Source organism: Chiloscyllium plagiosum, unplaced genomic scaffold (assembly GCF_037043375.1).
Source record: "Chiloscyllium plagiosum isolate Xiang-an unplaced genomic scaffold, Cpla_swu_hap1 HiC_scaffold_7, whole genome shotgun sequence".
In the NCBI taxonomy this organism is placed as follows: domain Eukaryota; kingdom Metazoa; phylum Chordata; class Chondrichthyes; order Orectolobiformes; family Hemiscylliidae; genus Chiloscyllium; species Chiloscyllium plagiosum.
This window is the reverse complement of record NW_028270145.1, coordinates 121501203-121514027: the sequence shown is the minus strand read 5'-3', so window position 1 is coordinate 121514027 and position 12825 is coordinate 121501203. Positions and strand designations below refer to the sequence as shown.

At 45.2% G+C, this 12825-nt stretch overlaps 1 protein-coding gene across 3 annotated transcripts in view; it reads left to right on the top strand.

The window, feature by feature from the left end:
- LOC122551868 (SNF2 related chromatin remodeling annealing helicase 1) overlaps positions 1-12825 on the top strand; it is a 151423-nt gene that overhangs the window by 112352 nt on the left and 26246 nt on the right. For all 3 annotated transcript variants that reach the window (XM_087989445.1, XM_043694414.2, XM_043694416.2), the window contains one exon: positions 6011-6113. In XM_087989445.1, coding sequence (XP_087845571.1) covers positions 6011-6113 — 103 coding nt within the window. The remainder of the gene's footprint in view (positions 1-6010; positions 6114-12825) is intronic.

The following is a 12825-nucleotide window of genomic DNA, read 5'->3' as shown; positions in this document are numbered from 1 at the left end:
TGATAATGGATTGCCAACCTGAAAAACAACCCCTTAATCCCACCCACTGTTTCCTGAACATTTACCAATTTTCTATTGTTATCTGTTTTTTGATTAGAAAAGTACAGCACAGAACAGGCCCTTTGGCCCACGATGTTGTGCCGAGATTTAATCCTAATGTAAAATATAGTAACAACCTAAGCACCCCTCAACTCACTGCTATCCATGTGCATGTCCAGCAGTCGCTTAAATGTCCCTAATGACTCTGCTTCCACCACCAGCACTGGTAATGCATTCCATGCATTCACAACTCTCTGCGTTAAAAATCTACCTCTGACGTCTCCTTTATATCCTTCTGCTAATATCTTCAAACTATGACTTCTCATACCAGTCAATCCTGCCCTGGGGAAAAGTCTCTGGTTATTGACTCTATCTATTCCTCTCAATATTTTGTACACCTCGATCAGGTCTCCTCTCTTCCTCCTTCTCTCCAGAGAGAAAAGTCTGAGCTTATTCAACCTCTCTTCATAAGACAAGCGCTCCAGTCCCTGCAGCATCCTGGTAAACCTTCTTTGCACCCTCTCCAAAGCCTCTGTATCTTTCCTATTGTAGGGCAACCAGAACTGGACACAATATTCCAAGTGTGGTCTCACCAGGGACTTGTAGAGCTGCAGCCAAACCTCGCGGCTCTTAAACTCAATCCCCCTGTTGATGAAAGCCAAAACACCATATGCTTTCTTAACAACCCTATCGGGTGGCAAATTTGAGGGATCTATGTACTTGCACACCCAGATCCCTCTGTTCCTCCACACTGCCAAGAATCCTGTCTTTAATCCTATATTCAGCGTTCGAGTTCGACCTTCCAAAATGCAACACTTCGCATTTATCCAGGTTGAACTCCATCTGCCATTTCTCAGCCCAGCTCTGCATTCTGCCTATGTCGTGCAGCAGCCTGTAGTAGCCCTCTATACTATCGACGATACCTCCAGCCTTTTGTCATCTGCAAATTTACTAACCCACCCCTCAACCTCCTCTTCCAAGTCATTTATAAAAACTACAAAGAGCAGAGGCCCAAGAACAGACCCCTGTGAGACCCCACTCAACACTGACCTCCAGGCAGAATACTTTCCATCTACAACCACAGTCTGTCTTCTGTCAGCAAACCAATTCTGGATCCAGATAGCCAAATCTCCCTGTATCCCTGATTCTTGAAGAATTACACATTTGACTACAATCCTTTCAATACTTGTGAATATTTATTTTAAGAATCAATTCTGGATTACTGTATTATAATGAGTACTATATCATAAAGGATGTGCTAAATATATGTGTTTATAGCATACAACTCACCTGTAAATTTAAACACTGTCTAAAATCTACCTTAGGGAATAAGATTGGATATGCAAACAAATATGTGAAGAGGATTGTACTGTCAGACCAATATAGCTTCCTCAGAAAATAAGTTGTCTTTGTATCAAACTTTCTTTGAGAGACAACTTCTTTTGTCTGGATTTCAAGACTTATAGGCATGGATTTCACTGGAGCATTGGAGGTTGAGGGATGACCTTATAGAGGTTTTTAAAATCTGAGGGGCATACATAAGGTGAATAGCAAAGGTCGTTTCCATAGGTAGGAGAGTTCACACCTACAGGGCATATTTTAAGGTGAGATGAGAAAGATTTAAAAAAGACTCTCTATGACTCTATGACCTAGAGCGGCAGCTTTTTCACACACAGGGTGATTTGTATGTGGAATGAACTGCTAGAGGAAGTAGAGGATGCAGGTATAGTTATGACATTTTACTCATATGTGAGGAATAAGAAAATAATCAGGGAGAAGGTAGGGCCGATCAGTGATAGCGGAGGGAACTTGTGCGTGGAGATTGAGCAGATAGGGGAAACCGTAAATGAGTTTTTTGCTTTGGTTTTGACCAAGGAAAGGGAACTAGTTGTAAATGAAAACTTAGAGGAGCTGGGATACAGTCCTGACCAGATTAAGATTGATGAAGATGATGTGCTAGAAATTTTGGAAAACATTAAAATTGATAAGTCCTCAGGGCCAGCCCAGATGTATCCTAGGCTGCTCCGAAAAGCGAGAGACGTGGTTGCTAAGCCTCTGGCGAGGATATTTGCCTCCTCACTCTCCACAGGAGTCGTACCAGAGGATTGGAAGGAAGTGAATGTTGTTTCTCTTGCGTCTTACGTCTGTGGTCAGCAAAGTTTTGGGAAGAATTCTGAGGGATAGGATTTATGACTATTTGGCAAAGCATAGTGTGATTAAAGGCAGTCAGCATGGCTTTGTGAGGAGCAGGTCATGCCTCACAAATCTTATTGAGTTCTTTGAGGAAGTGTCAAGACAGGTTGACGACGGTCGAGCAGTGGATGTGGTGTATATGGACGTCAGCAAGGCATTTGGTAAGGTTAGCAGTAACAGGATAGGTCAGAGTCACCATGGATTTATGAAGGGGAAATCATGCTTGAGAAATCTTCTGGAATGTTTGAGGATGTAACTCTGAAGATGGACAAGGGAGATCCAGTGGATGTAGTGTACCTGGACTTTCAGATAAAGTCCCACATAAGAGGTTAGTGAGCAAATGTAGGGCGCATGGTATTGGGGGCAAAGTGCTGACTTCGATTGAAAATTGGTTGGCTGACAGGAAACAGAGTAGTGATAAACCGGTCCCTTTCGGAATGGCAGGCGGTGACCAGTGATGTACCGCAGGGATCAGTGCTGGGACTGCAGCGTTTTATAATAACTATTAATGATAACGAAGATGGTATTAGGAAGGCAGATTACTACCTAAATGGAGTCAAGTTAGGTAAAGGGGCAGTACCAGTCAATGAAGGCAAGCATGCAGGTACAGCAGGTAGTGAAGAAAGCTAATGGCATGTGGCCTTCATAACAAGAGGGATTGAGTATAGAAGCAAAGATGTTCTTCTGCAGCTGTACAGGGCCCTGGTGAGACCGCACCTGGAATATTGTGTGCATTTCTGGTCTCCAAATTTGAGGAAAGACATTCTGGCTATTGAGGGAGTGCAGCGTAGGTTCACGAGGTCAATACCTGGAATGGCGGGATTATCTTACACTGAAAGACTGGAGCGACTGGGCTTGTATACCATTGAGTTTAGGAGACTGAGAGGGGATCTGATTGAGACATAAAGGATTATTAAAGGATTGGACACTCTGGAGGCAGGAAACATGTTTCCGCTGATGGGTGAGTCCCGAACCAGAGGACACAGCTTAAAAATACGGGGTAGGCCATTTAGGACAGAGATGAGGAGAAACTTCTTCACCCAGAGAGATTGTTGGGTGTATCGAATGCTCTGCCCCAGAAGGCAGTGGAGACCCAGAGTCTGGATTCGTTTAAGAAAGAGTTGGATAGGATAGTGGAATCAAGGATTATGGAGATAAGGCAGGAACAGGATACTGATTGAGGATGATCAGATATGATCATAATGAAGGGCAGAATGGTCTACTCCTGCACCTATTGTCTATTGTTTCCCATGGTAGGCTCATTCATAAAGTCAGGAGGTATGGGATACAGGGAGATTTGTCTATCTGGATTCAGAATTGGCTGGCTGACCAAAGGCAGAGAGTGGTTGTAGATGGAAAGTATTCTGCCTGAGGTCAGTGTTGAGTGGGCGCTCGCAGGGATCTCTTCTTGGGCCTCTGCTCTTTGTTGTTTTTATAAGTGACTTGGATGAGGAGGTTGAGGGGTGGGTTAGTAAATTTGCAGATGACACAAAGGCTGGAGGCTACTGCAGGCTGCTGCGCAACATAGACAGGATACAGAGCTGGGCTGAGAAATGGCAGATGGAGTTCAACCTGGATAAATGCGAAGTGTTGCATTTTGATCATCTTGTATGTCTCTATCAAATCTACCCTTAGCCTTCTTCTTTCCAAGGAGAACAGACCCAAGTGTCTCAGCCTTTCCTCATAAGACTTCCCTCCAGATCAGGTAACATCCTAGTAAATCTCCTCTGCACCTTTTCCAATGCTTCCACATCCTTTCTATAATGGGGCGACCAGAATCGTATGCAATATTCCAAGTGTGGCCGCAGCAGCATTTTGTATAGTTGCAGCATGATATTGCGGTTCCGGAACTCCGTCCCTCTACCAATGAAATCTAACTCACCATAACTTCTTAACATCACTATCCCCCTGGGTGGCAATTTTCAGGGATCTATGCACATGAACTCCAAGATCCCTCTGCACATCCACACTACCAGTACTCTGCCTTCCTGTTATTCTTCCCAAAGTGCATCACCTCACATTTAGCTGCATTGAATTCCATTTGCCACCTCTCAGCCCAATTCTGCAGTTTATCCAAGTCCCCCTGCAACCTGTAACATTCTTCCAAACTGTCCACTACTCCACCGACTTTAGTGTCGTCTGCAAATTTACTAATCCATCCATCTGTGCCTGCGTCTAAGTCATTTATAAAAATGACAGACAGCAGTGGCCCCAAAACAGATCCTTGTGGCACACCACGAGTAACTGGACTCCTGACTGATTATTTTCCATCAACCACCACTCGCTGCCTTCTTTCAGAAAGCCAGTTTCTAATCCAAACTGCTAAATCACCCTCAATTCCATGCCTCTGCATTTTCTCCATCAGCCTACCATGTGGAACCTTATCAAAGGCTTTACTGAAATCCATGTATACCACGTCAACTGCCCTACCCTCATCTACATGCTTGGTCACCTTCCAAAAAACTCAGTGAGGTTTGTGAGACACGATCTGCCATTGATGAAACCATGTTGACTATCTGAAATCAAATTGTTGCTTGCGAGATGATTATAAATCTTATCTCTCATAATCCTTTCCAAAACCTTTCCTACAACAGAAGTAAGGCTCACTGGTCTATAATTACCTGGGTCATCTCTGCTGCCCTTGAACATTTGCTATCCTCCAGTCCTCAGGTACTAAACCTGCAGACAATGACGACTCAAATATCAAAGCCAAAGGCTCTGATATCTCCTCCCTAGCTTCCCAGAGAATCTTTGGATAAATCCCATCCGGCCTTGGGGGCTTGTCTACTTTCACTCCTTCTAGAATTGATAACATCTGTGTGTAACTAACCTCGATCCTTTCTAGTCTAATATCTTGTACCTCATTCTTCTCCGCTACAATATTCTCCTTTTCCTGAGTGAACACCGATGAGAAATGTTCATGTAGCACCTCTCCCATCTCTACAGGGTCTACACTCAACTTCCCACTTCTGTCTTTGACTGGCCCTATTCCTACCCTAATCATCCTTTTATTCCTCAAATACCTATAGAAAACTTTAGGGTTCTCTTTTATTCTATTTGCTAAAGACTGCTCGTGTCCTCTCTTTGCTCTTCTTAACTCTCTCTTTAAATCCTTCCTAGCTGATCTGTAATTCTCCATCACCTCATCTGTCCCAAATACTTCAAGAGGGAGCTGGATGTGGCCTTTGCAGCTAAGGGGTCGAGGGGTGTGGAGAGAAAGCGGGAGTGGGCAACTGAAATTGCAAGATCAGCCATGATCGTATTGAATGGTGGAGCAGAATCCAAGGGCTGAATGGAATACTCCTGACCGGCTGTGCTTTTCCAGAACCACACTCCAGCCTACTCCTGCATCTATTTTCTATGCTTCTACCTGCTTTTATCTGCAGTTCTGAGAGTTTGCTCTTGGCAAAATTTCCAAATTAAATTTCGCACTTTAATTGCTGTATTAATTTACTATAGTGATCTCCTTTAAACTGTAATTTCAGGTCCATTCTGTAATCCTCTGCCCTTCCTGGGAGTCTGTTTCATAACTTTGTAACTCCCCTTTCCGGTCCATAACTTTTCCTCCATGGCATCTCCCTCCCTTTGCATTTCCACTTTGTCTCATCTCACAAGGACTAGTTATCTCTGTAAGGGCCTGTATTCTAAACCTGTTTCTCCTTCACTTCCTACCTCACTTCCCAGTTCCTCCATAAGTCAGCATGACCCCCACCCACCCACGGCTTTTCTTGTAATCTTCTTTGCTGGTTAAATTTACTAATTTTCCTCTTTTTTTCAGAGAATATGTGAAGGATCTGCTGGAGAGTGGCCGGGAGAAATTCCTGGTGTTTGGGCATCACCAGCTGGTACTAGATGCGTTGTGTGAGACTCTAGGAGAGAAGGTAACATTTTTGGGTATAGAGTTCCGATGGACTGTGTTATGGGGACAGGCCAGACCTCCTCAAAATATTTTAAGGAGGTAGCTCAAACCCTAACCTTTTCTTATTTTAAAGGCAGGTGTGATGATGTAACTGGTCAAACCACTCAGTTTTAAGCAAAACAGAATTTATTTAAATATTAAGTTGAAACACAAAAAAGAAAGTGGAATTTAGAGTAACTTAACTATTGGAAAATTTAACTGACCTGATACAGTAACTATTGCAGATAACTGTTCCAGTACAGTAACATCACATAAACACACCCCTTGGCAAAAATATAAATTCAAACACAGATTCTTACAGGCAGAAGGGAATAACATCCAGAGAGAGATTTCAGAGAAAGTCAGAGGAATCCTTTACTGAAGCTTGCAATACTTTTGAACTCATGCATCTTGTGACTGCTGCAGCAAAAAAAACTAGGAAAAACTCGAACTGGGAGAACCGGCCACTCCCTTTCCATTATTAAACTCCTGAGACTCCTCAGCACTTCTGCCCTTACAACCCCTCTTCAAACAAAAACCAACGAGAAAATAACCTTTTTAAGGTGAAAGCATTGTTACAATTGAGCTAATGTAACCCAGTCTTTAATAAAGGGAGAGAGAAAATGGGGAATTATAGGCCTGTTAGCCTGACATTGGTGATAGGGAAAATGCTGGAGTCAATTATTAAAATATAATAACTGAGCATTTGGAAAGCAGTGACAGAATCAGTCCTAATCAGCTTAGATTCACTAAAGGAAAAGCATGCTTGACAAATCTTCTGGAATATTTTGAGGCTATGACCAGTAGAGTGGACAAGGGTGAATCAGTCGATGTTGTGTATCTGGACTTTCAAAAGACTTTTGACAAGGTTCCACACAAGAGATTAGGAAGGAAAGTTAAAGGTCATGGTATTGGAGGTAATGCATGGACATTGATAGAGAACTGGTTGGCAGATAGGAAGCAGAGAGATAGAATAGACGGGTCCTTTTCAGAACGGCAGGCAGTGATAATTGGGATGTTGCAGGGTTCAGTGCTGGGATCTCAGCTGTTCAGAAGATACATTAACGATTTGGAAGAAAGAATTAAATGTAATATCTCCAAATTTGCAGATGACATTAAGCTGGGTGGCAGTGTGTGTTTTGAGGAGGGTGCGAAGACACTGCAGGGTAACATGGACAGGTTGGCTAAGTGGGCAAATACTTGTCAAGTGTGAGGTTTTCCACTTTGGTGGCAAAAACAGGAAGGCAGATTATTATCTTAATGGTGGCAGTTAGGAAAAGATGGGATGCAACAAGACTTGGGTGTCGTGATGGAGCAGTCGCTGAAGGTTGGCATGCAGGTGCAGCAGGCAGGCTAATGGTATGCTAGGCTTCATAATGAGAGGATTAGAATATAGGTGTAGGAATGAACTGTTCCAGTTATACAGAGCTTTGGTGCTGTGCAGTTTTGATCTCCCAGTCTGAGGAAGGACATTCTTGTTATTGAGGGAGTCCAGCAAGGGTTCATCAGACTGATTCCCAGGATGGCAGGACTGACAAATGAGGAAAGACTGGATCAACTGGGCTTATACTCGCTGGAATTCAGAGTGAAAGGGGATCTCATGGGAGCATATAAAACCCTGATGAGATTGAACAGATTAGATGCAGGAAGAATGTTCCTATGTTAGGAAAGTCCAGAACTATGGATTACAACCTAAGAATAAGGAGTTCGCTATTCAGAACTGATATGAGGAAGAATTTCTTCAGTCAGAGTTGTGAACCCTGTGGAATTCTCTCCCACAGGAATCTGTCGGGGCCAGTTCATTAGATATATTCAAGAGGAAGCTGGATGTGGCCCTTGAGGGTGAAGGCGTCAAGGGGTATGGGCAGAAATTGGATGGGTATGAGAATGGAATACTGAAATTTAATGATCAGCTATGATCATATTGAATGGTACTGCAAGCTTGAAAGGCTGAATGGCCTACTCCACCTATTTTCTATGTTTCTATGAATGAAATTAATAGGCATTATCAATAACAGTCTGGGAGCAGTATCTACTCAATGCAGTTTACTTTCAGATTACATACAACCCAACACTTCCTCAGCATTGACCCAGTGAAGTGCAGTGCTACCCAATACAAGCACTCTGCTCATTTTCAATGCTAATACATTCACAAGCATAGCACTCCCTCAGTATTGACCCTGCAGCAGTGCAACACACCCTCAATACTGACCCTGTGATAGTGCAGGACTCCCTCAGTACTGACCTTCTGATAGTGCAGTACACCCTTGGCACTGACCTTCTAATAGTATTGCAGTCTCTTAGTAATGAACGAAAAGTGAATCTAGAAGGGATTTGGCAGTGACTGCTTCTGTGTCAGGGTAGCATTTAACCAAGTTTTGCGTCAAGGAACTATAGAAAAACTGGACTCAATAGAATTAGTGAGATAAACTGGTTGAGTTAAGAGTCACCTGTGGGCTGGAGTCACATGCAGGCCAGACTAAGTAAGGATGGCAGATAAGCAGTGGGATTATGAAGAAGGAGGCCATCTGGGTTGTTCAGTATTGGAATTGGTCCTCCTGGGAGCAGATGCGGCGGAGGCGAAGGAATTGGGAATATGGGATGGCGTTTTTACAGGGGCAGGGTGGGAGGAGGTGTAATCTAGGTAGCTGTGGAAGTTGGTCGGCTTATAGTAAATGTCCGTGTTGAGTCGGTCGCCCGAGATAGAAATGGAGAGGTCTAGGAAGGGGAGGGAGGAGTCTGAGACGGTCCAGGTAAATTTGAGGTCGGGGTGGAAGGTGTTAGTAAAGTGGATGAACTGTTCAACCTCCTCGTGGGAGCACGAGGTAGCGCCGATACAGTCATCGATGTAGCAGAGGAAAAGGTGGGGGGTGGTGCCAGTGTAGCTGTGGAAGATGGACTGTTCCACATATCCTACGAAGAGGCAGGCATAGCTGGGGCCCATGCGGGTGCCTATGGCTACTCCTTTGGTTTGGAGGAAGTGGGAGGATTGGAAGGAGAAGTTGTTCAGGGTGAGGACTAGTTCAGTCAGTCGAAGCAGGGTGTCAGTGGAAGGGTACTGGTCGGCGGGAAAGGAAGATGCGGAGGGCTTTGAGTCCTTCGTGATGGGGGATGGAGGTGTATAGGGACTGGATGTCCACGGTGAAGATAAGACTTTGGGGGCTGGGGAAGCGAAAATCATGGAGGAGGTGGAGGGCGTGGGTGGTGTCCCGAACGTAGGTGGAAGTTCTTGGACTAAGGGGGACAGGACTGTGTCGAGGTATGCAGAGATGAGTTCGGTGGGGCAGGAGCAGGCTGAGACAGTGCATCGGCCGGTAGCAGTCAGGTTTTGTGGGTTTTGGGCAGGAGGTAGAAACGGGCGGTGCGGGGTTGTGGGACTATGAGGTTGGAGGCGGTGGATGGAAGATCCCCTGAGGTGATGAGGTTATGGATGGTCTGGGAGATGATGGTTTGGTGGTGGGAGGTGGGGTCATGGTCAAGGGGCACTAGGAGGTGGTGTCCGCAAGCTGGCGTTTAGCCTCAGCAATGCAAAGATAGCTGCGCCAAACTATCACCGCGCCTCCCTTGTCTTCTGGTTTGCAGGTGAAACTTTGTTGGATGTGGAAGGCTCCTTGGGGCCTTGGATGGAGGTGTGGGCACAGGTTTTGCAATTCCTGTGGGCGGCACGGTGGCACAGTGGTTAGCACTGCTGCCTCACAGCGCCAGAGACCCGGGTTCATTTCCCGCCTCAGGCGACTGACTGTGTGGAGTTTGCACATTCTCCCCGTGTCTGCGTGGGTTTCCTCCGGGTGCTCTGGTTTCCTCCCACAGTCCAAAGATGTGCAGGTCAGGTGAATTGGCTATGCTAAATTGCCCGTAGTGTTAGGTAAGGGGTAAATGTAGGGGTATGGGTGGGTTGCGCTTCGGCGGGTCGGTGTGGACTTGTTGGGCCGAAGGGCCTGTTTCCACACTAATGTAATCTAAAAAAACAAAAAAAAACTTTGCAGTTCATTAAGTGTTGTTTGTCAAAATCCAGGAACTGCCTTCCTAACTAGTGTGGGTGTCCGTTCATCCCAAGGACTACCACAGTTGAAGAAATCCGCTCACTGCTCCCTTTGCCAGGACAATTAGGGATGGGCATAATATGAATTTTTCATAAGTCTTCCACACATTCACCCTCCCCATTCAGTTTTCTCAGCAGCAAATGAACTGAATCAGGCGCGAAACTCGTCATTTTACTGGTCTCAATGGTGGTATGAATATGACATCATTATTGAGATTCTGGATCAGTGGTGCTGGAAGAGCACAGCAGTTCAGGCAGCATCCGAGGACAGGATTTTGCCTGTCCTCGGATGCTGCCTGAACTACTGTGCTCTTCCAGCACCACTGATCCAGAATCTGGTTTCCAGCATCTGCAGTCATTGTTTTTACATCATTATTGAGAGTTTGGTGCTGGAAAAACACATCAGGTCAGGCAGCATCCAAGGAGCAGGAGAATCGATGTTTCAGGCAAGAGCTCTTCATCAGGAATGAAACGTGTGAGCCGAGGTGAGGGTGAGATAAATGAGAGGGGGGTGGGTCTGGGGGAAGGCAGCTGAGAGTGTGATAGGTAGATGGAGGTGGGGGTAATGGTGATAGGTCAGAGGGGAGGATAGTGCAGATAGGTGGGAAGGAAGATGGATAGGTAGGACAGATCATGAGACCGGTGCTGGGTTGGAACTGGGACAAGATGGGGGGAGGAGAAATGAGGAAACTAGTGAAGTCCGCAGTGATGCCGTGTGGTTGGAGGGTCCCAAGGCAGAAGATGAGGCGTTCTTTCTCCTGGTGTTGGGTGGTTAGGGTGTGTGATTGAGGAGGCCCAGAATCTGCATGTACTTGGCAGACTAGGAGGGGGACTTTGGCCACAGGGCGATGGGGTTGGTTGGTGTGGCTGTCCTGGAGATGTTCTCTGAAGCGCTCTGCAAGTAGGCGTCCTGTCTCCCCAATGTAGAGGAGACCAGTATTGGGAGCAATGGATACAATAAATAACATGTGGAATTGCAGGTGAAACTTTGATGGATGTGGAAGGCTCCTTTGGGGCCTTGGATGGAGCTGTGGGCACAGGTTTTGCAATTCCTGTGGTGGCAGGGGAAGGTGAGTTGTGGTGGCATGGACCTGACAAGGGAGTCATGGAGGAAATGGTCTTGCAGAAAGCGGATAGGGGTGAGTAGGGAAATATATCCCTGGTGGTGGAGTCTATTTGTAGAAGGTGGAAATGGCTGAGGATGATGCGATGTATATGGAGGTTGGTGGGGTGGAAGGTTGGACGACCTTCCTTTATTGCGGTTGGACGGATGGTGTCTGAGGGCGGAGATGCGGGAAGTGTTTGAGATGTACTGGAGGGCACCATCAACTACTTGGGAGGGGAAATTGCGATCTTTAAAGAAGGAGGCCATCTGATGTGTTCTATGGTGGAACTGATCCTCCCTAGGAGCAGATGTAACAAAGGTGGAGGAATTAGGAATAAGCGATAGCGTTTTTACAGGATGCAGGGTGGGAGGAGGTGTGGGTTTGTAGAAGATGTCCATGTTGAGTTGGTTACCGTTGGTGGAGATGGAGAGGTCCAGGGAGAGGAGAGCGGTGTCTGAGATGGTCCAGGTGAACGTAAGGTCAGGGTGGAATGTGTTGGTGAAGTTGAACAGTTCAACCTCTTCGTGGGAGCACGAGGTGGTGCCGATATGGTCATCAGTGTAGTGGAGGAAAAGGTAGGGAACGGTGTCGGTGTAATTGCGGAAGATGGACTGTTCCACGTAGCTGACTAAGAGATAGGCATAGCTGGGGCCCATTCAGGTGCCCATGGCTATTCCTTTCAGCTGGAGGAAGTTGGAGGATTCAAAGGAGAAATTATTAAGGGTGATTAATAATTTCACTCTTAGTAATTTCTCCTTAGAATGTAGGAATGGGAAGAGAATCCATTGCTAGTGATTATGTGAGTCATGAACCATCCCTACTGGGTAATGAAGAGAGAACAATGACAAAATAACTGTCAACGGAAGCCATTTAGTCTCTCAATCACCTCCACCATGAATAAGATCTTGGCTGGACAACTGTGTCCCCTCTGCTTTTGCACCTTGTCCACAAATTCCTTGATTCCCTTAGTGTTCAACAATGCTAAACACTAGGTGAATTATATATTCAGAGAGCTAGTACAGTCATGACCAAACTCTGTACTGCAACCAATCTGTAATTTTTAGTATGATGCCAAGCCACAGAGGAAATTATTCAATAAGATGATGAAAGACTTGGTCAAAGTAAGGAACATCCCAAAGGAGAAAAGCGAGGTAGAGAGGTGAAAGAAAGAAATTCAAGAGCGTGGGGCCCAAGCAAGTGAGGGTGAGGCTGCTTGTGGTGACATGATTAAAATTGGAAATTCACAAAAGGATCAGAAGTGCAGAGATCTGACAAAATTGTGATGGTGTAGCTTTTCCCAGTTGCTTTTTCTGGAACCCTGGAGCATGCGCAGTTACAGTGAAATCTCTGAATTAAATTTTAAATAAAGAGTATTACACACCTAACAAACATAAAATTGTAAAAGAAAATTATTGGAAAAAAATATTGTTGAAGAGGAAAAAGTTTATAAACAAAGTATCAGGGAACACATCGTTGTTTTTAGCTCCTTGATTCCTTCCAAATTCTGTTTCTCAATGATTTCTGAGATGGTAATTAAATTCTCTGCA